We start from the raw sequence: 24,571 nt of genomic DNA on the forward strand, positions 1-24,571 counted from the left end.
CTGGCAGCTAGAATGCCCCAGCTTATCCTATAAATATAGCTGGCTTTCCATAACAAGTCATAAATGTTCGGTTTTAACAGTAAATGATTGCTGTTCTTCAGTACTTTGTCCCTCATGAAGGGAGAAATAAATCCAAAAACTGAAATGAGGTCTCATGAGGATAAAAAGGCTAGTGTTAATAATTATCAGGGAGAGTGAAGTAGAGTCAAATTAGACATAATAGAGCGCAGAGTGACTGGCAAAGTCAACTCTCATTACCAAAAACTCATTAGGAAATGAAGAAGTGGAAATCCCACTGGGCTGTACTTATCTGTTGCTTTAATAACGATTTATATAACTCTTTAATTGCATTCTTATTTACAGTATATTAGGTCATCTACAGATGTCAAAAATTTTAGAAATTACATGAACATTATCCAGTTATAATGCCATGGCTAAAGCTGAAGTTTATTCTACTTATATTTTGCTTTCCCAGGCTTCCCCTTTCCCTTTCTGTTTTAATGACATAGTTTTTTTTTTTTTTTTTTTTTTTTTTTTTAGACCCAGTGACATCATCACTAGATTTTTGTGCTTCTCTGTCCAATGCAGACAGATCATGGTTGGTGGTTAGGGCCAGCGGGGTGCTGTCTATAGCTTTCTGAAAACTGGAAGGTGTGGTAATGCCTACATGTGATGCTTAGCATCTGTGATTGAAATCCAATGAATGAAAGTGGTGGGACAGGGACAGTAAGGCTGGGGTTGAAATAACTAGATGATGCTGGATGTCCTTCAGCCAGGAAATGGGGCAGCGTTCTATGACTTGCTTCTTTTAATGCACACAGTAAGAAGCAAGATAAAAGGAAAGACTGGTGTTTAAAATGCTCCTGTCCCTTTTGGGTCACAAGATATAGCACAGTGCTTTTCCCATGTCAGTTGTCCCCTTCCATGTTGTTAAAATACCTGGTTGATCCTGCCTGTTCCGGTCTTCCCGTTTTTAAACTGATAACATTTATCATGACTGTTTATCTCTGATAGCATAGTCAGGTTACATGCCTCCATCATCTGGTTATCATTATTATGCTATATACCTTCTTTGTAGAGCCGTGCTGTGCAGACACATGACCTCCCTCTGCTGGCTTCCATTCATCAGAGGGAAATCTCAGCCCCTCCCACTGTACTCACATCAGAAGGAAAGCCGAGGGGAGGCCACGTGACATAACAGCATGGCTCTGCAAAGAAGGTATTTAGCATTATAATTTTAGGAAAGCACACAAACTGTACTCAACAGGGAATTACAACAGAGAGAATCAAAGTACTTAATGTATGTGACTTTACACCTGGACATGAGAAACCATTTTCATGTACCATAACCTTGATCCCGATCACTTAGTAGCTAGTGAGGAAAGAGTTGGTGAGCGAAGAATTGGTGAATTAAATTTTGATGGAAATGAAGATGAGATTCATGTACAAATAGATGAACAACTTCTACTTTTTTTTTCTTTTTTAATCAAAACTTTTTTATTTATTTCCGATGCAGAGAACAATCATACAAAGATAATACAGATTGTATTAAGGATTAAAGGAATCACATTCCGTCAAAAATATATAAAGCAAATCTTCATAAATCTCAATAGAAGTTGTTCTGCATCAGGCCATAACAAGTCAAGTAACTTTGAGCACTATAGTTAAACAATCTATGTATTAAGACATCATCTCTTTCTCTTTCTTTCTTCTATCGGATAATACGTAACAGGTGCTTAACGTACCAAACATAAAACTGTAAAGTGTTTTCGCCTCCCCTCTCCTTTCAACCCCTCCCTCCATCTGCTGCACATTTTTCTATACTAAATTCGGAACAGTCTAACCATCACAAGCTGTGGGGGGGCAAGAGCTGGGTCAGACAGCCAGGGCTCCCATACCTTTTCAAATTTATTACCAGCGTTTCTATGGTGGTATGCAAATTGTTCCCTAATCAGAAGTGAGTTTACATATCCAATTCATTGCTTCCCTGTTGGTACCGTAGGCCATCCAGTGTTGAGCTATGAGTTTTCTAGCCAGATACAATAGTCTGGTAAGCATAATGTACATTCCCCTCTTGTACATCTCCTCATCTATCGCGCCCAATAGACACACCAGAGGGGTGGAGGGCACTGGTACCTGCGCCAACCGGGATACAGTCTGTGTGACCTCATTCCAATATCTATTGAGCTTTGAGCACCGCCAGAGCATATGTATGAGGTCACCCTGATGTGTTTTTACATTTTGGGCATTTGGGGTGAATCTCTCAGGCCCCAAGCAAACAATTTTGTTGGCACAATAAACAGCTGCGACAACCTATGGGAGGCTGAAGTGGAGATATTAGGGATTGATTCCAATGCCATGTCTCACTGATCATCATCAATCTCTCCAATGTCTATGACCCATTTAGCTCTTTTTTTATTTTAATGAGGTATGGTCCTGATTGGAGGATAGCAATGCTGAGTATATTGTAGAGATCAGTCCCCTTCTGACAGTCGCATGCAATAGCCCCCTCAGAAGCAGGGATGACGTTACTGACATGGAGATTACCCGACCCTGGGCCTGTAGGGCATGTCGGAGTTGTAGATATTGAAAAAAGCAGTGAATTCCGAACAAAGTTGCGCAATAGATTTGAATATATTTCCTATATATGTCTGTGAGAAACCAGATTCCCTTACGCTTCCACAGGGTGAATCCCTCTAATTCATTAAGTTCTGGGTATCTTGGGTTATCCCATAAGGGGGTGCATTCCAAGGGGCCCACAACCTTCAGTGCATCCCGAACTGCTCCCCACACTTTTCTGAGAAGATCTGCCATCGGTGAATTTGGGGGAAAGCCGGGAAGGTCCATTTCTAGATGAGAACTGGCTTTCAAGTCCGGGTTGTCTCGGACCACTAAACGTACTATGGGGTCATCTGAGACGTCATCACTCCCCCACCCCGTTAGCTGCTGCATTTGAGAGGCCAAAAAATGTAGTTTTGGATGTGGTACCGCTAGACCTCCTCTGTCTTTACTATATTGTAGGGTATTTAAACTGATTCTGGCTCCCTTCCTTTTCCATATGAGATCTCGCATCTGTGTATCCATTTTCCTGAACCACTTGTTGAAATCCACACAGGGAAATTTTGAGTGACATACAATAATTGCGGGCCCAAATCATTTTTATTAAATTTACCCACCCTACAACTGATAAGGGGATTTTACACCAGCTAAGGGACTTCTCTCTTTGTTTCTCCAACAAGGGTTCCAAATTTAGTTTAAGGTACTTAGAGGTGTCCGGAGTCACCACCACTCCTAGATATCTAAATGACTCGGCAATGGTGATTTGTCTTGCCTCCAGGGGCATGGGTTTAGTTATAGGATCTAGAGGCATCAGAATAGATTTGGACCAGTTTATTGAGAAACCTGAGAACCCTCCAAATTTAATTATAAGCGACATTAGTACCCTCAAAGAATTATCTGAATCTCCCAGGTACAGCAGAGTGTCATCGAGTAAGGAGAAATCTTTTCCTCCGAGAGGCCTCTACGGAATCCCACTATCTCAGAGGAACTACGGATCATGATAGCCAACGGCTCCACCGCCAAAGCAAACAACAGGTGACAATGGGCACCCCTGCCGAGTACCTCTGTGTAATGCAAAGGATTGGGAGCGGGAGTTGTTAATGCGAAGTCTTGCTCTAGGGGCCGAGTATAGAATCTTCACCCAGTTAACAAACCTTTCACCCAGGCCAAAACGAGCTAGGATCTCCCAGAGGTAGGGCCACTCCACACTATCAAAAGCCTTAGCGGCATCCAAAGATAATATGGCCCTACCTCCAGGATTATCCACTGGGGTTTGCAGGTTCATGAAGAGGCGTCAAATATTATTGGCTGTAGACCTAGTAGGTATAAACCCGGATTGGTCTCTATGCACCAGCCCCCCGATCACTCTGGACAATCTATTCGCCAGTACTCGTGCTAGAAGTTTAACATCCAAGTTCAAGAGGGATATGGGTCTTTATGAATCCAGTAGGAGTTTGTCCTTTCCTGTTTTGGGGATCACAACTATGAGGGCCTCCTGCATACTATCCGGTAGGGATTCCTCCACCGCAGAGAAAGCCTGCAGTAGCGGTGGAAGTAGAACATCATTATCTCATATAAACCTCAGCGGGTAAACCATCCAAGCCTAGAGATTTATGCTTCTTAGCCCCCTGGAGGGCCTCTGTCAAGTCCTCCATAGTTATCGGAGCACCCAACATGTTCCTTTCAGTCTCCTAGACCTGAGGGAAGGTACAATCCTGTAGGAACGATTCCAGCTCAGAGGGGCTGGCTGCAGTCCTAGAGGAATATAAGTCTGTATAAAATTGGTAAAATATCTGCATGATGTCAGTCTTCGTGGAGCAAGTCTCTCCTGTCCCCGATTTAATAGCTAGAATGGAAGCCGTGTCTCTTTGCTCCCTGGCTAAAAGGCAAGGAGATGACCCGTGTTCTCACCCTCTTCATAATATTCCTGCTGTAGGAAAAACTTCCGCTTTTCGGCTGCTGATAAAATGACTTTTTGTATAATGAGTGGGCCTCAATCCGTGCCTCTCTATTCTCCTGGGATGGGTCTGAAATCATTTTCTGCTCTCTAGTTTGCAAATCATCTCTAACCCTGGATTCCCACTCTCCCAATCTCCTCTTCACTCCATTGATGCCTCTGATCAGGCATCCTCGCAGGAACGCCTTTAGAGAGTCCCAGACACCAGCCGCACTCGCGGATCCTCTGTTGGAACATGGGAACTCTCCCAAGGCACCAGCTATCTCATCCGGCTCCGGCAATAGTGCCAGCCAGAATGGGTTGATCCTCCAAAGGGGTCGGACTTCTTGGGCTCCTACATCTATCTGTACCCAAAAGGGAGAGTGATCAGAGAGCAATCTAGGTTCATAAGCGGAATCCAACACCCTCTGCAAAAGGGAGATCTTGCCTAGGCCCAGATCTATGCGTGGGAGACCACCATGTGTGCTTGATCGACATGAATAACATTTAACCTTTGGATGCTTCTCCCTCCACACATCTCTCAGACCCAATTCAGTGAACATGAATGCAAATGAGGTACTACCAGGGGAGCTGCCAACTTGTCTGGGGGTTAGGGATAGTCTATCTAAGTGTGTATCTAACATATTATTGAAGTCTCCCAAAGCTAGAACTGGAGTATTGGGGTACAAGGCCATGAACTGGGCAAATTTTTTGAGAGGGTCCGAGGAGTATGGGGGAGGAACATACATGGCGGCGACAATACACATAAATCCATTGAGCTTACACATTAGAAACACAAATTTACAATCCCCATCAATCCTCTGTTGCATGGAAATAAAAAGATATCTTCCCAGAGATCAGTACACTAACCCCCCTGGAGTAGGAGGAGTGCACTGAGTGAAACTGAGTAGGATACCTACGCGATCTCAGCAGGTGGATGGAATTGAGCTGCAGGTGAGGCTCCTGGAGACAGACCAGGTGTGGCTGCATCTTAGATAAATATTTAAGTCCCCTAATGTTCCATGAAAGGAGCATTAACCCCCTAGTACCTTGATTTGCCATTCCCAATCTGTTTTGGAAGCAAAGTTGAGGGCTGTTGAGCCCACGCCAACCCAGAGTATCATTAATCTACCATGCATTTTATGTAGCATTACCTTTTGCATACAGTAAACTTCCCAGCTTGCCCTAGTTACCACAGTTTTCCTATCCAGCAATTTACGCCACCTCTTAGAGGGTGTACGTAGTAATGGCATTAAACAGTCATACAAGTGTCCGACCTGTAGGAGGAAGAGGGTCATATTTGGAGAGGGGAAAAAGGAGAAGTGCATCCTTAAAGTAAACAAACTGTCTGACCAACATGGCCGCACATAACCATAGTAGACCCCAACAACTCTTGGGGTTCAGTCCTCTCAGGACTCTGTAGAGGGGGCTCTTGCGTAGCCCAAGGGGCATAAAATATGATCAAACCTTGCACCATCAGAAATTACATCAGTGTATCACTAATGCCAAAGTACCTGTATGCAAAGATGATGTGCAAAGGGGGAGAAACAAAAGTAAAAATGCAAAAAAAAGTAGAACCAACTCCGCCATGATGAAAAGAGATCAAATTTCAACAGAGCACTGTTTAAATAAGGTGCAGTAAAGGAGGGATAAACTTCACTTATGTGGGACATGGTGCTAAAGCATCCAACCAGTGCATAGCAGCAGGGGGATTTTCAAAGAAATGCAACGTGCCATTGGCAATCACTTTCAGCTTTTCCGGGTATAGCATAGGGTATTAAAGTATTGGACATTAAGGACCCTCAGCCTTTACTTGATATCAATGAATTTGGATCTTTGTCGCTGCACCTCCATGGAGAAATCCGGAAATAATCAGACCTTGGCGTTGTCCACTTCCAGGATCCCAGCCGTTCTAGGATTACTCAGGATGGCATCCAGGTTCTTGTAGTTGAGCAGCCAAAAAAGGAAGGGGTGCGGCGGGGCTCCCTTTGGTGGTGGCCGCGAGGGGACTCGGTGAGTCCTTTCAACCGCAAACATAGGAGAAAACGTATTGCTGCCAAATGTGTCCTTAAGCCAAGATTGAATAAAAGCTACTGGGTTCCTGCTCTCAGCTCTTTCTGGGTCACTGACCGCCCGCACGTTATTTCTGCGCAGGCGGTTTTCCATGTCCTCTAAGCGGGCTGCATTCGTAGACTCCACCGATGTCACATGTCGCACATCTCTCTGCAGGGGCTGCCATTCATCTTTCAGAGTACTCAGTCTGCCCTCTAAAGCAGCAGTGCGTTTGAGTAGCTTCTGCATGTCATGCCTTATGAGAGAAATCTCCCCTTCATACCTTTCACTTCCCCTATTAATGCTGTTATAGATGAGCTGCAAGATGTAACTGCAGCAAATATATCTCTCAGTGTGGGCTCAGGGTCAGTGTCATGCTGCAGGGATACGGGCACCATGTTAGATGAATGTGTGGGAGAGTACTCACAATTGTGGAGGACGTGGTGCCTGCAAGCTGAGGAGGGATCCCATCCAGGGAGCCCATAACATCCTCCATCAGCGCTTCCTCAGGATCGGGCATCGGACCTGCTGAGGAGTCTTTCTGGGCAGAAATAAGGCCGAATAGGTGCCGGGCAGCTTCCTTCGCCGCACGGGGCGGGAGGCCACCATCATGGCCAGCGGTGTCCGGTACCGTTCGCGCCGCTGGCCCGCGGCTGGACATTGTGGTTTTGCCGATTTACCCCTCAGTGGATAGCAGGCAGTCAGGAGATTACAATGCTCAAAGAACCAAGTCTCTGTGAAGCAGGATTGCGGTGATGTTGACAGGATTTGTCACGATTCCTAGCGGAGCTGTGTATTGCACGTCCTACTCCATTACGCGCTTGGCCACGCCCCCCTAACTACTTCTACTTTAGTAAATCTGTGTCACCCGCATGAGAAATCACAGGAGTGATGTGCTGTGAAGGGACATATTCTGTGGTATTTTTTACCTGGAGTAATTTTAATGCTACTTTCTTATATTTGATCACTTTAGTGCATTATTTTTACCATAGCTTTTAGAAACAACAAAGCTCAGTTGTCCTCAGATCGCAGACAGCCAAGAAGAATAGCATTAAGCTTTTTTTTTTCTACCGAGAAATAAAAAACAAGGATTCTGGGTATAAAACTTGGTTATAATGGAGACAGAGGTTATAAAGAATAAGCATTCCTGCAGGAATTATTGATATTAAGGGCACTTTCACACTGGGGCGGGCGTCGGCGGTAAAGCAACGTTTTTTTTTTTATAGTGGGGCTTTACTGTCATCTTTGGGTGCTTTTAACCCCCGATAACAGCCAAAAAAAGGGTTAAAAGCACCCACAAGGCGCCGCTGCCCATTGATTTCAATGGGCAGGGGCCCTTTAGGAGCGGTGCACACACCGCTCTTAAAGCGCCTCAAAGATGCTGCTTGCAGGACTTTTTTTTAGCATCCTGCCAGCGCACCGCTCTAGTGTGAAAGCACTCGTGCTTTCACACTGGAGCGGTGCGCTGGCAGGATGCTAAAAAGAGGAGAGGTGCTTTAAAGGCACTATTTTTAGCGCTATAGCACCTGTAAAGCGCCTCAGTGTGAAAGTAGCCTAACATGGCATTACAGCAAATTTAAAACAAAATATGTTTAGTCCAGTTATTATTCATTACAAATTAATGATGTACTGTATTTTAAATAGGGCTAAAGCTGTTTATCTTTATTATCTTTCCATAAATACCACCACACCAGAAATCTGGGTGAGATTGTGCTATTGTCCTAATAGGGTTCAAGCACTGTTGGCTGGAAGCAGATTTGTTTAGCTATGCTAATATTGGGGGGGGTTAAAAGAACATCTTGTTAGTATGGTGATCCACATTCGTAGTACAGAGACCCAACTGGGGTTAGGTGATGGACAAATTAAAGAGCTGAAGTTCTGGATTTTGCTGTTTGGATGTATAGTGTTTCAGATGTGTGAGACGCAGTCATCACATATACAGTAATTAATTTATATATTTATCTGTTTGGCTTCAGTTCCCATTACATGTTCAATAGCTGTGATATCAATAGATTTGTGTTGATTTATAAAGCACAATCCTCTCCTATTATTTCCTCTTACAAACAGAGATAAAGGATGGGACAACAATCAGGGGGTCTGTGGGGTACAAATGACAATATCAAATATATTGGGCACCAGTAATGTTTTGCATGTTATGGCTGCCCCTCTAATAGGTTATTATGTTGCTGCAGTGTCATGCTTTAAAAAGGATTATTTTAAACCTACAATCATACTAACAAGTGCAGCTCTGGATTCTTCTTGTATAATAGGGGAGACTCTTGAGAAATTCCTTTCACTAATCTGAATTGCTCACTGCTGAACACTTCAGGTTTTTAGCCACTGTCTTAGTGGCAAGATATGGGTAAGAGGAAGAAAGGATAAACCATATCTTCCATCTTCATCATGTAATGGTGACATTAGTGTGTATTAGAAAACTACTATCTCAAGGACCGATCACCATCCATGGTCGAGAAAAGGGGGGGGGGGGGCGCAATAATCTTCATAAGTCACCTTCTTCAGTAGAAAAAAAATATCTTATGACTGTCACTACTCATGTGTTATAGAAATTTATCATGTACAATTGATTTACAGCATGTGTTGTGACAAAAAGTAGCTGTGACTTCAAAATAAAGTAAAGAAACACTGTTGCTGAGCCCATCCAACCCCACTCAGAATGCAGTAAAACTTTTAAATGGCCAACATTGGTATTCCAAGGAAATCTGCATCTACTTAAAGTGGTTGTAAACCTCAGTCATCTGAGCAAAGCACATATATCTGTAGTGTTTTTTTTTTTCTCTCTTCAAAGCTCTCAGGCTCCATTAACACCTGATCGTTTTGTAGCTTGAAGCCTGAAGCTACAAAACGCTGGAGGGGAAAATCTATTATTCTCTATGGAGAATATCTACCACACTGTAACTGCAATCTTTCCGCTCCCTCCTCTGTGATACAGACAGATGCAGACTTTTCTGCCCTTTTGCAGGGTTGTAGGGTAGAGAAGACTGCAGATAAACAAGTAAAACCTATGTAGGAGGATTTGTTTCATCCCTGGCTATCATCTGAGGCTGTTCACTTTACTGGGTATATGAGAGTTTACAACCATTTTAACTCATCAGTAATAAAAATCTGAGTTTCTGTTGCTTAAATTAACAGCATTCTATTTTTCTTCCAAAGCTTTGTTATGCAATGGCAAATTTCACAAACATGTTCAAGAATGTTTTGTGCCACTAGTGATTCGCTATATTGATCTCATGGAATCTTCAATTGCACAGTCTATTCACAAAGGGTTTGAACAAGAAACATGGCAGCCAGTAAAGTAAGTTGTATTATTCTGTATGTAGTTGTATGTTTCTGTATGTAGTTGTATGTTGTCATACAAAATATTAATGTTTTCAATTGATGTTTACACAAATTGTACCACAAGCACCCTTATGTTTATAGCCCACCTGTAGAATGTGCATGTCATTAGTTAGACTCATATTTGTATTATCTATTGTAGAGATTCTTTGATTGGTCTTTGGGGTCTTCTCAATTAACCGTCGACTCTGAATTTGTGATGTTGGATTTACCCATAAGTATTCACTGGGGGCAAAATTAAGTTTGAACTCTAGCTTCAGTCAATTACTTTGATCAATTCTAATAATTTAATTGAGTTGGGTAGTTTTGGTTTATGTTTTAGTCACATGCTATTTCTGGCTGCTAAATCAGCTAAAACTCAGCTATAGTTACACATTTTTTGTTCTAGATAGAAAACAGGAAGGGTTCATTTATAGCTTCCTGAGTCATGTTTGCAGACATTTATTGATACCCTTAACTATGAAGAGGAGAAATCTCCACAGTAAGGACAAGATAAAAGTTCTAAGTTTGTATCCCAATTAGAAAGATCTCTTTGAGGGGTATAAAGAAGCAAACAAAAGGGTTCTAACCCATCCGCAGACACTCTCAGCAGAACTAGAAAAGGTTGTTTTAGCTGAAGTTGTCCTTTAGCATTCGTTTAATAAAATTATTATTTAACTTTTATTTCAGGTGTCACATTTAAAATAGATTTGATCGGTTTTAAAGCTAAAGTTTAGCATTTTTTTTTTTCTCTACAATTTTTTTGACCTAATTAATCTGTAATGAAGTGTATGCAATAATATGCAGGCTGCAGGATCCTGTACAAAAAATTTCTGCAGGTTGCCCGACTCTCTTCCAGCTATACAGTGGTTAGTAGCATCGGGTCTTCAGAACCACAGAATGGTGGTGGTGATGTGGGGGGGCAGCTTAATTGGATGAATGACAGGATCGTTGTTTCTCTTCGGAGTTTGTGTTACATTCAGAATGAACATTGCATGGGCGTTTTGCATTGGATGAGTTAGGGCTGGGTTCCCATCAGCACATCTCTAATGCAGTTCAGAGTGAAGACCTTAAACTATTAACCATCTCAGTACCAGCAGTTCAGCACCAATAAGAACAGGCACCCTGCCATAAAGATTTCTATAGGATCCAGCCACCTGCCTGATGTGGGACATACTTCATTTAGGTCACCAAAGCTGTAGAGAGAAAAACATTTGAACTAATCAACTTTAAATAGAGGTAAATATGCCTCAAGCGGAAACTTTTGTTAGCTAGCAAAACGTTTTTTATTTTTGTATTCCTGGGTTTTTTTTTTTATTACAGAAGCATCACCAACAGTCTTCCTAGTGTACCTCTTCCAAAAGTTCCAAGCTTGACTCTTAACCTTCCACAGATACCTAGTTTTACACCACCATCCTGGATGACTTCTTTATATGAATCCACGTGTGTACATTTGAATGTTCTTCTAGTGCATGGTTATAATGCATGACTTGACTTGTGATAGTTATTGTGAGTGATGTGCTGCTTTTTGCATGGTTGTATAATTGTGCTACAGGTTTGCTGCTGATGTGCTCTGAAGAGATTGGGTCTCGGGAGTCCTCAGGCCCTTTAAACAATGGACCAGTTTACTGTCTGTCAAATTGTTTGGAGGCCAGACTGTGGTCAATAGGAGTAAAAAAAAAATGTAACCGTATTTGAAGTCAGTCATTTTTCACACATGCTAAAATCTGCATTGTTGGCTAAAGTCCTAAAACCCTAAAACGTATATTTTCTGAACACAGTCTTCATTGAAAATTGTTGGCACTGCTTTTCATCACTAAGTGATTAACTTTACTGTTCTGCATTCGCATTTACCTTCTGAGTTTTCTTTATACCCCCCTTTATAGTTCATATGCCCCAGATCATTTTCTCTTGTGTTATGGGCCTCATTTACTCATGCGCTGAGGTCCATATACCATGAATTAGCAGTTTTTTTGAGCTTCTCTAGACTCCAGATATGCATGCAGAGATCCCATTCACGTCTGTTAAAACACAGCAGCTAAATGGACACAGCCGCTCATCTTAATGTGTCAGGGGTTTGGGTGAGTGGCCCCAAGTGCAAACATTGTGTGTTCAGGGCTTCTCACCCGCATGCCTGTCACATAAGGACAAACATATCTGTCCCTGCAGCCACTGTCTCCTAAGAGGCTTGAATAGGCTACCTGCACACAGCACCTGAAGTAGGGATGCTGAAAAAATGGCCCATTTATGGTATATAGGCCTCAGTGCCGGTGTGGATGAGGTATAAATGTGCCTGTGTTTATAATGCTTTCAGAGTATGTAAATAATTCAATTTTTGTAAATAAATGCAAGTAACCTGAATACACCTAAACGCAGATAAATGCACAGTGTGAATTATACCATGCATTTATACTTGTTTAGAAATGTCCTATAAATGTGTGTATGTTACACTCAGTGTGAAAGACGCCTTATAGCCCTGCTAGCACTTTCAAGCCCATACTTAATGAGCAAGAATTTAAAAAATTATTTTTGGAGTTTATGTAAGGGAGTGCTTTAATTGCCATGGCCTTCAGATGGCCCTGGTTTTACCTAGTGAAGAGATACTCTTTGGCTCCATTAACGCAGGCATATACGTATTTTCTGCATGAACGCAGGTTCTTGCTGGGAGAAGATCCTGCAGAAAATATGCATCTAAAGGTGCAGCTCTGTGTATAAGCTCATTGATTACTATAGTGCTGCGTTTTAAATATGCACAAAACTATGCGCAGTGCACATCTAAATGCACATTTTTTCCTGGCCATGTAAATAATCCCTACCTGTAATATGCATTGTCTAAAGAGTACCAAGAAAAATCAGGCAGCAATAATAGCATATATTTAGATTGTCTGCACAATGACTTGCCAGGAAAACATGGTAAATTTCAATTGAAAGACAGCCCAGATCAGTGGTCCCATAACTACAGCTTGTTGGCTGCAGTGAGCCTGCATGCAGGGCTTTTTCATTGTCTAGGGAGCCACTGAGTAGAGTGGCAGCTGGTACAAAGTGTTCCAACACCCGATGGTAACTGTATTGTTTCAGCCACAATGTCCCAAAGAGTTTTGCAGAATATCAAGGTGCTATCAGTGTATGTCAAGGGGATTCCTTTGTTACCCTACTGACACCAGTGTGAGGTAAGGAGGGGGAAGTGGGGTAGGGGAAAATGTTACTAACACCTTTGCCCAGAGGAGTGGTCTGTTATTACTGACACCAGTGCCAGGTAGGTGTGTGTCTGTTATTACTGACACTAGGGGTGGGGGTTAGTGGATGGATATTGGGGGGGGGGGAGATGGTTTTAAATGCTGACAGCCAGTGTGTAGGGTGGAACATTCTTTAATCACTGGTAGCAGTGCCTGGGGATGGGGGAAATACCCTTTAATTACTGACATGGTGCTTGATGGGTGGAGTAATTGTTGTTTATTACTTCCACTTACCACCAACACGGGGGGGGGGGGGGGAGTTATTCCTACTAACCCCTGATGGGAGGACTTTATTTTTTCTGTTTTTTTTTTTTTTTTACTAATTGACACTGGCATATTTTACTTTCCCGGCCACCAATACATGGTCATTTTTTTGCTCCTGCTGTTCAAGAGTAAAAGCTGTGCTGCAAAATGGTGTGGGAATTAACTTTTGCTTCCAACATTCATATTAGTAGGCATCTTGCGGTACCTTATATTAGGACATTTAAAAGAATGAAGTAATGTATCCAAAATGTTTCATAATCAACTTTAGAGAAGATAAGACCTGATGAGATTATAGTTATTTTGGGTGATTCAATGTAGTATTTTTAGTAGATAGAAAGGCTAGCACTACAAGGATGATTTTAATTTTGCTACAGAGAACTTTAACCATTGCTGGCAGTCAGTTCATTAAATATTAAACCCTGTGTGTTTTTTAGCTTAGAGAGTGCAGTCTTGAATCACTCTCTTATCTTGAAGAAGGGGGAAGCAGGGGAGTGCCTTGTCATTCTAAGCTATGTGGCTGTGTGTTTCTATTGATGCACACAATGTATGGAGCCACAACTGTAATTCCTGCATGCAGTGGTGTCTCCATAGGATGCTGCAAATCAGCCACCCTGAAATGGGAAACCTGGGGCAGTGGTCATGGTACCAGCTTAAATCGGAACATTAGCAAGGATTACAAGCTATTGAAGCTGCGTTTTTAGTAGGTGATTAGGCAGAAGGGCACTGATCTTTTTTAAGCTCCATACAGAGACATTTTTCCATCTGTTTTGCAATCATTCGCTACTCCTAGCGATTTATCTCTAGTGATATTGGTATCAGTATTTAGCTACTAAAAATCTCCCTTAATGTAAAGTGATATTAGGCCTTATTTTTTAAGCACTTTTCACAGCAGAAGCACTTTTACAATATTCCAGGAAAGTGACAGCTTTATAGTATAGGTTATTTTTTAAAAAAAAGGTGAAAACAGAGCCAGGGGGTTACCTTACTATCTCTTCAAGGCAACATTTATCTAAGGCAATCCATAGATCATGCAATTTCCACACTGTGTTCATGTAGGGATCCCTCCTGCTGCGTTCTTGTATTCTGACAGCGGGAGGTTTCCCCACCATCAGAATATAATGAGCACTGCTGGCAGCAATCTCACAGGGGGAAAAACAGACAGGCTGGTTGAGTTTTAGGTATAAGCAGCCTGCCCATATATGTATCAAAATTTGACCAGTTCCTGCTGAATCTGCTGATTTTAATCCATCTATGGCTGGAATTAGGCTTTTTAATGTAAATATGTGCACTCCAAGGAGCTTTGCTACATTTCATAGATAATATAAAACAGTGTAGTTTATTCTTGTTGTTTTCATTTCTGCAGAGTTTTACAGCAAACACTGAATCATTCACATGAAGAAGTTAACAATCTAAAATATCTAACATAATCACACATGGTCATACAGTGCAGGGTTAGTTAATCTTCACATATGTGTAATGGATCGGTTGACTAAAATGCTAAATTATTATTCAAAATATTAGCTATATTTCATTTTAAACATTAACATCTTTATTGTTAGTTTTAATTATGCTCATTAACTGTGAAGGCAGTGCTAATCTGTTTCTTTGTATTATTTGGTCCTGTGGGCATAACCTAAAGCACACTTGTTGTTTTACTAGAATGTATTGAGCCTTTACATGTCTGCATAGAAGCCTTTGATTGTAATATTATCCTCTACTAGAAGGCTGCTACAAGGGATTGGTTATCAACTTGCACACATGGTAGTTTGTAACCTGGGGATAGTTGGCATGCTGCCGTTAATTGCAGATACCCATGAGACAAATGTTGTAGTTGTTGAAATAATACAAACACAAATTGCTGGTGTTTTAGTTGAAAATAATAGGGTAAAATACTAATGCATGTTTCAAGAGAGACTAATACCTAAAAAAAAAAAAAAAAACTATTGTAAGGAAAGTAGGAGTAAACTAGTGGAATAAATAGATTATATTTTAAAAAAAAGTGTGTAGAATTAAAATATAATAAAAAATGATAATAGTTTATTTAATGAATAAAATTAAGAGGTAAGCGTTCTTAACAAACATCATATTGTATGTACGTGCCAGCATCTCCACAAATGGTGGACTTACCTAATTTGTCTAGTTTGCATTATTTGTACAACTGTTCAAAATGTGTTTAATTTCTATGGCCTTTCTGTTGATATATGAAGATAGAAGAAAAGAAAATTATTTAATGACAAAAAACTATACACTAAAGGTGATGTTTCCATAAAGGGCTATAGATTGATAACATGTAAATTGTCCATGAGATGGTTCATTATGGTATTTTGTTGTTTTTACTGCTCCTGTTATAATAGTACATTTGGGGCATTAGATCTTAAGGTTTGGGAGATATTAGGCAGTTCATAAGTGTAATGTTTAGTGTTTTCTCTGATTGGTCTACTGGGAGTTCTGTCTCAAGGGATAACTTGGCTAGACCTTCATATTTGTTGGTATTGAAAATAAGAGCAAACATCCTTAAAGGTACAGACAACATTTATAGACAAAGGACTTTCATTAATGATCAACTGTTACTTTATTAACACGCACAGCTGTCATTTTTTGTGCAACAATTTTGCTGCTATTTTTTTTCTATACTTAAGACAATTTTCACCGTAAGAGATTTTATTGAGTAACAAAATATGTCCTAGTGAACTTCAACTACCACATTTTACTAGGTTTGGACTTGTTTCTTCAACTGGAATATGCATATTTTGATAGAAAAAGGGGATAATACTTTAGTTGACAGGCTTAAAGTATAACTAAAGGTAAAACTTTTTTTTTTTTCAGTCTTAACACTCTAAAAATGGTCTCTTGTGCCTTGTAATTTTTAAACTGTGAGGGGCATTTACAAAATCCACACATGCTGAAAATGTGCAATTTCTCTTACGTGGTAAAACGTATGCAGTTTTACTTTTTGAATAAACCTGTCCTAATGCAGGTCATTGTTAGAAAATAATAATTAATTTTCATTATCTACGTGCAACCTTTGCTTAAAAAATGAACATTCAGTACATGACAAAGCACCATGGTGTATCGGAAGGGTTTACTTTGCATCTCCCCTTGTCTGATTGAAAAAACTCCAGACACTGACCAAAGGGGGGCATTGTAGTGGTTGATTTTACCCTGACTTTGTCATGTCACAGTGTCTTACCTGTCAAAAAGCATGCGAGTCTGTCACAACACACCAGTGCAGTTGCAGACTGTCAGTGTTACATACCTGATAGGAGACCAAAATCACAAGGGCAGTCTCTCTTGTACCTCTAGCACAAGTGCCTCTGAAAGTAATTCAGATGGCACTAAGGGACAGATGGAACATAAGCATTGTGCAGACCCCTGAAAACAGGAGTGTCAGGCAAGCTGTCAGCTTGTAAGCCACAGAAACCACCAGCAAAAGTTGAAGAGAAACTCTGACTAGACATTGGGTTCAGGAAGGTAGAGTTCCCCAATAATGCCAGCTAGCATGTTTGTAGAAGACTGCAGCTGGATCTTGGAGCAGTCCATGACAGCCAGTTAACAGGTATCATGGGACAGGGTCAGAAACAATAGCAAAGTCCCAAAGCAGGCCAAGGTCAGCAACAAGTGGGCAGAGCAGTATGAAATCATGAGCAGAATTAGGGTCAGAGATAAAGCTGAGGTCAGAAACCGAATACGCAAAAGTACAGGGCAGAATCTAAGCCACTAAGGAATAAGCCAGGTCAGTAATGAAGAAGCATACACAGAGCATAGGTCAGGTCACAGGGTACAGTGAATAAATAAGTGCAGCGCTAAGGTTGCAAAAAAGCAAATTTGCATAAATTATATAAATGTGACTTAAACATAAATATATCAAATAAACAGAGATTCATACATGGTGAAATGTGAATCAACCAAAGAAAAAGTGAAATTTCTGAAAAAATACAGGTATGGTGAAAAATGTGCTAGTATGGTGACTTTACCATAAATCAGGTGAAAGATAGAAATTAGGGTGTTAATATTAAACAGAAACACATCAAATAAACAAGGATTAACACATAATGAATGTGAGTCCAAACTCAGAAAAAATTAGAATAATTTCTGAAAAATGTGCTAGTATAATAATGTGCTAGTATAACAACTGCACAATAAACAAAGTCCAAAAAACGAAAATGGTGATTTATAAAGTCCAAAAAAATCCAATTAGATGTGCAGGCCCGTTAAAGAAACATATGAAAAAAATGCTGGTATAATGAAAAATGTGCTAGTATGGTGACTATACCATAAATAAGGTGAGAGATAGAAATTGGGGTGTTAATATTGAACAGAAGCACATCAAATAAACAAGGATTAACACATAATGAATGTGAGTTCAAACTCAGAAAAAATTAGAATAATTTCAGAAAAATGTGCTAGTATAATTATGTGCTAGTATAACTGCACAATAAACAAAGTTCAAAAAACAGAAATGGTGAATTGTAAAGTCCAAAGAAATCCAATTAGATGTACAGTCCCCTTAGACATATGGGGGATTCCAATCACCGGTATGAACTGTGAAGGAAAAAACAGAAGTACCACCACCATAAACAGGGGAAGGCTTACCAGATCTTATTGACTTGGCGGGGCTTACACCACCCAAGTCTACAGAGCTTATTATGTTGAACACATCTGTTGGAAACAACTGGTCCTAGATCTGTATCAATCAAAAGACCTTGGACTGTCACTGAATAGTGACTTGAAGGCTCCAATCAGCGTGAGGAGGGTGGAAGGTAAATGCCAGGAGGGATATATCATGCAATGAAAAGATGGGCTAACATAGCGCGATACTGTATAAAAAAGGCAATTTATTAAAAGAATAAAACACACATTTGGAAGAGTAGAAAAAAGCACGTATATAACAAAGAGCGATGCAAACAGGAGGTTCATCCGACGCGTTTCGACTCCACGGTCATCATCTGGGATGTGGACCCCCTGCAACAGCATCGCTTATAAAGTAAAAATGACCCCAGAACCTGCTAAACGCCGGAAATGGCTCCACATGACATCACTTCTGGTTCCTGTGTCGCGATCCCGGATGGAAATGGATACCTAGATATTCCACGTCAACATTATGTGCATGTATATGTATAGTATATTATGTACATAACATAAAATAAAAGGCGGATAAAGTACAGTGCACAGCCCTGCAGTTACAAAATGTCCTTATGTGGAACCAACACTTCCTTGTAATGAAAATGAGGCTTGGTTTGGTGATATCTGTCGTACAATGTGACCAAGCTTCATTATGAAAACGAGGCCTGGAATTGTGTAATGGCTATCAAATAGGCTAGACAAGCCTCGCTATGAAAACGGGCCTGGTTAGCTGGTGTCCATTTAATATGGGAAACCAAGCCTAATCCTGAAAACGAGGTTTGGACTTAAGAATATGTGTAATGGCCGTCGAATAGGCTAGACATGCCTCGCTATAAAAACAAGGCTTGGTTAGCTGGTGTCCATTTAATATGGGAAACCAAGCCTCGTCATGAAAACGAGGCTTGGTATAGTAACCTCCGTGTCACAGGGTACAAACTGAAAGTCATTCAGCCCAGACACAGAGTCTGGCTCTCCTTTAAATAGGTCTTTTTGCCCTCTTTATGTTATCTGTCAATTTATTTTTGGTGTCAAACGTAAAAAGGCACAAACTTGGAAAAAAGCCCTTGTCACATTTTTTTATAATTTTTTTTTTTTTTTGGATGCAAGAATGCAGTTAACAGTGAAAACGGCCACAACATTTGACAAGTAGAATAATACAAAATTGACAGCATACAGTTTGTTAGTATAGTTTGAGAAGCAGGTATCAGTGCTGGGTCGAAGGATGGACATCAAGAAACAAAAAGATGCATGGTGGTCGGTTTAACAACTAGCAGATGATGAAAAGAGGGGAGGCCTTTGCTGTTTAAGTGTAATATATATATTAATTTTAAACTAAGAGTAGGATATCAATTGAAGGGTTATTGATTAATAGTCTGGTTTGAAACCATTGGGTATATTGAAAACACTGTACTATCGATTGTTGGGTATCTGTAGGCAAGGTCTGAATGAAAGATTCCCAGATATCAAAGAAGTGACTCCTTATGTGGGGAGGCCTCCATCCATTTCATGCAGAAAACATAAGAGATTTTGTCTATCAAACAAAGAAATAGTGGAGGGTTCTCAGTAGAATTACTTATGTAAAATAGTTGTTCATGCTACAGGGGATATGACAATTAGGAGTTTACATCTTCTTGAGATATTAACGCCTGAGATGCTGATTAGATCAAAGAGTGGCCATTCAGGGGTTAGAGGTAAGTAGTTTACTAAGTGTGCGGTAGCATAATGCACAACTGTGTTCCAAAATCGTTTAATCTTAGGACACACCCAGAACATGGATCGAGTTGGCATCCAATTGTTTACATTTCAGGCATCAAAAAGAGGAGCATAGGCCCAAAAGGTATGAGCGATGTGGCGTTATATAAGAATGATGGAAAATCCGAAGCATCATCTCATGGTACATTGTAGCTTTGATTGTTCCCCAAGATGTGTCAACTTGAAGTTGGGGAAGGCCATAGTGTATAGTCCAGCAGCTGTAGGAAAAAAAAATGTATAAGGTGTAGATAGCTTTTTTTTTTTTTTTACTTGGGTTTTGGATAACCAAAAGGTGTGTCCAATGAATTTTTGTCCAGTCCTTTCGAGAAAAATTCTTAATATCAGACTTTGTCACATTTTTAAATAACTTTGCAATGCTTTGAACCACAATCTTCATTTTTGTGTGATTCATATATAGATAAAAATTTTGATTCAATTGTAACCTTTTTACTTACAGTAGCATGGATGGTTTTAAAAACTAACACTGACCAAATAGGAAAAATGTGTGCTAATTAGGTTTTTGTCGGTAGCATAGAAAACAAAACAATTTGTACAAGACATATCACCAAAAGAAAGCCCTATTTGTCTTGAAAAAAATACAGAATATGTAATGACAAAGTTATCATTGAATGCCCAGACCCACATCAGAAAAATTGCTCTGGTCCATAAGGGATATACAGGTGCAGAAGCTGGTATGGTAATAATAATTTCCTAACATAATGGCAATAAGGCCATTAGTACTTGGTGGTGCCCCTCCAGGCTGAGGTATAGAGCTCCATTGGTACTCAGGATAGTAGGGATACCAGTGTAAGAAAAAAACGATCCAATGAGCAATAAACATTTAAGCATAAAACCACCACTTACCATAGCCAATCCTAGTGTGGGCGTATACATGTCAATGCCGCTCTTCGGGCCATACACCTTGACACGTTTCACCCCGCCCACCGGGGCTTAATCATAGGAGTTCCTAACATACTGGTATATGCTTTTTTAGAATAATAAAAAAATGTAAAATGAAGATGGTTGCTCATAATCGGTGAATATCGTTAGATCATCTGCAATTTTTTTTTGCAGGGAAATGTATTTACAGTTTTTGTATGTCTTCTAGCAATGGCTCCTCAACCTCAGAGGATTTGTTCTGGAAGTTAGATGCACTGCAACAATTTATTCATGATCTTCACTGGCCAGAAACAGAGTTTGCCAACCACTTGGAGCAACGTCTTAAACTTATGGCAAGTGATATGATAGAAGCCTGCGTAAAAAGGTTAGCAAATATAAGGATTTGTTCATTTCAATTGATTGTTTTGCCTACAGCTTTGGCATTTTAACTCCATGTATTATGTTTCAGGTACAATAAAAAAAGCAAATACATTTGGTATGATATTGAAAGTCAGTGTATGAGATAAACATATATAATGTGTAATGTCAACAACATTCTTCAGTAATAATAGCTATAATTCAACATGTAGAAATTTTATTTTTAAAAAAACGTTACTTTAGAAATTGTTCTTTCATGTCGGTGTTATTGCCACATCAGAACACTTAAAGTCCAGATTTTTTTTTTTTTTTTTGAGGGGCTCCTATATCATAGATATCCATTGCATTTTGATGTATGACGGGGGTTAAGTGACAGCAATCATACACCTTATGCCTCAGGATTTCTTCAATTTAATCAGTCCAGTACACACTTTGTTCAACAGTACCTAGCCATAAGGCCTTATGCACTCTGGTTTCTTGTAAACACTGTTTATCCTGACAGGAGGAAAATAAGTGGTTTAAACTCACCCAAGTGGCAGAGTTTAATAGAGTTTGGTAGTTTAATTGGCCAGAATTTAAATTAATTTTGGCCATTGAAATAAACACCGAAGTGCCTAGCGTTTAGGTGCAATTTTGCGCATTTAACAGTGTTCAGCAGTTTTTCAAAATTCCCTCTCCTGAGCGCGAATTTCAGGGCGTTCAGAAAACAGCCAATAAACTCACCTGCTGATAAACTGCTAAAAACGTCCATGCGTGCATAATTTGTCTCAAATCAAATAAAATCCGATTTGCAGTAGTCCCTGAACCATCTGTTGTCCCAGCAAGTACCCCTACAGGATAAAGCTTTCTATTCAACACTGGTCAGTGGTTTTGTCCTATCCTGGACATAAATCCCTCAACAAATACTTCCTAGTTTCCAAAATTTGGCATAAAATCCGCAAGGTCAGTTACTGCTTTTCTGAGACCAAGGGAATACTTGGCATCTATAGACATTAAAGATTCCTATCTGCATACTCCCATTAATCCATCTCATCAGCGCTTTCTTTGTTTTGTAGTTAGAGAGTATCACTTCCAGTTTGTTGCACTGCCACTTGGCTTTTCTTCTGCTCCCAGAGAATTCACAAAGGTCCTTGCACCTTTTTTTCATGTCCTTCTAAGAACTCAGGGCATCCAGGTCAGGATGCATTCAGACAACACCATGGGTGTGGCCTACATCAGCTACCATGAAGCATGGGGAGTCATACAGCTTTGAAGGAAGCAAGCTAGATCGTTTCATGGATGGAGAAACACTGTCCAGCAATCTCTGCTGTCCACATCCTAGGAGTGGACAACTGGGAGGTGAATTTTCCTTAGCCATCACTACCAGGACGAAGGATAATGGGCCCTTCACCTGATATGTCAGAGATGGGTGACCCCGGATGTTGGATGTCCTGGCCCACAGATTTAACAACAAGATACCTCTGTGGCCAGGACCAAGGTTCCTCTAGCATTGGGATCAGATGCCTTGAAAATTACCTGATCTATATTTTATATATATATATAATGCAACAAACTGTCCCAGAATAACCTGGTTACAGAGATCTATTCAGACTACAAGGAGACCGCCCCCCTTCCCAACAGGACAAACCTTGCTGTCTCAGGGCCCTCTATTCCATCCTGCTTCTCATGTACCGCACAAACCAAAAAAACTTGGTAAATATCTCATAAAACAGCGTTAAAGTCAATTCACTAAAGGAAATAAATAAAGTTATTAGTTAAATAAGTAGTGGTCCAGGCATGAGTTATTTAAGGAATGTAAAAATATAATAGCCAATTATGAGTAGCCTCTACCTTTTTTGAAACCTTCTTTGAAAAACACAGAATCATTGGGGCCGATTTTACTTAAAGTGGAGCTCCATCTGAAAGGGTAAATTCTGCTTGTTTGCTCCCCCCCCCCCGCTGCCACATTTGACACCTTTCATGTGGAGGGGGTGAGCGGGTACCTGTTTTTGACAGGTACCCATCCCCACTTCCTGGTGACCTTGCTGCGGCAAGGTCCCCGAGAAGTTCGGCCCCTCTCCTCCTTCCCCTGCCGCTGGACCATTCACAAAGTACAGTGTGCTTCGTGCATGCGCAGTAGGGAACCAGCTGTGAATTCGCAAGGCTTCACTAACTGTTTCCCTTACAAGAAATGGCGGCTGCAGCACCTGGAAGCTGACTGAAAAATCGTCTGGGGTTCCCACATTGCAGGATCCCTGGACAGGTAAGTGTCCTAATAATAAATGTCAGCAGCTACATATTTGTAGCTGCTGACTTTAAATTTTCTGGTGGGGATGCTGGAGGTACTGGAGCTCCGCTTTAAAGTATAACTAAACTTTTTTTTTTTTTTTTTTTTTTTTTTTTTTTTTAGGGGTGATGGATTAAACCCCCTGTCAGGTTTGTATTGCTGTCTGTGCCCCTGTTAGGGAGATTCACCCTCTCTATCTGTCCTGCATACCATTAACATTGTAAGTAAAATTAAAGGAAAATCTAAAATTTTGGGTTGTCCCCAGAAAAGTAATAGAGTGGAAATCTTCCAATGGGGACACTGCTTCCGGTGACCTGGGGGTCCCCAAGGGATTCTTTTAATTTGTAGGGATTTCCCCTCACTTCCTGTTTTGGCTATGGGACAGAAATGAAGAGAAATCTCCTCAATGACATTGTCTTTTTTATTGGTGGAAGAAAGGTATTTATATATGGTTGTGATTTTTAATCAAAATTTGACATTGATAAACAAATTTTGTATTTACTTAATTTAACTCGGTTGTTTTTGATACTCACGTGTGGTATTCCAGTCACCTTTGTGTATTCATGCATATGTTGCAGGGACTGCACTGATTTATGGGTTGGCATATTTCTATGATTTAAACCATGTTACCTCTTAACACTAAAAAACGACAGGGGTTTTATTCCTACTCCACTGTATCCATTCCACTGGATATCATGTCATGAGGTAAAAAAAATGAAAAGTTTCATAAGTAAAATGCCCCACATTTTGATGAAATAACTCCGGCTTTATTTTAGTAGTGTTTTTTGTAACTTGCAAAAAAAAATGTTTGAAAAAGAGTTATTTTATCTCAAATTTTAAAAGGAAAATAATTTTTTGTGAATTGAGCCCACAGCCCTTCCATCTTTGTGCCCTACTCTAAAGCACCCAAAAGAAAATTGCTCTTTACTGCTTGGATATAGCACCATCAGATTCTACCTCAAAACAAAAGCTCCTATTAGGAAGAAGAACTCCCTGTTCATCCTACCTCAGGCCCTGTAGGGGACATCTTTCTTCAAAGTCCACCATTACTATGTGGATAAGACGACTCATCACCAGAGCTCACACTCCTTTCCACCAGATCGGTGGGTAGTTCTTGGGCATTTCAGCATCAAGCTCCTGTAGCCTAGCTTTGTAAGGCCACCTCCTTAACATCCTGCTGCTGTTGACTGACTAAACTCCTGCAGGAAGTAGAAAGAGGCAGAAATACCAGCTGAAGGGACACTACGGTGATGTTTGCTAGTTATATGCATTGTAAGAACTTTAGCAGAGGAT

The 24,571-nt window shown here is 40.4% G+C and overlaps 1 protein-coding gene across 5 annotated transcripts in view; it reads left to right on the plus strand.

The window, feature by feature from the left end:
• The window catches only part of CADPS2 (calcium dependent secretion activator 2), a 1,072,621-nt gene that overhangs the window by 704,063 nt on the left and 343,987 nt on the right, over positions 1-24,571 (plus strand). For 3 of the 5 annotated variants that reach the window (XM_073619790.1, XM_073619788.1, XM_073619789.1), the window contains exons 19-21: positions 9,719-9,860; positions 11,204-11,323; positions 20,864-21,019. In XM_073619790.1, the coding sequence (XP_073475891.1) occupies positions 9,719-9,860; positions 11,204-11,323; positions 20,864-21,019 (418 nt within the window). The remainder of the gene's footprint in view (positions 1-9,718; positions 9,861-11,203; positions 11,324-20,863; positions 21,020-24,571) is intronic. The other 2 variants (XM_073619791.1, XM_073619792.1) reach the window with 1 other exon arrangement.

The sequence above is a fragment of the Aquarana catesbeiana genome, linkage group LG03, assembly GCF_042186555.1.
Source record: "Aquarana catesbeiana isolate 2022-GZ linkage group LG03, ASM4218655v1, whole genome shotgun sequence".
Taxonomy (NCBI): Eukaryota; Metazoa; Chordata; class Amphibia; order Anura; family Ranidae; genus Aquarana; species Aquarana catesbeiana.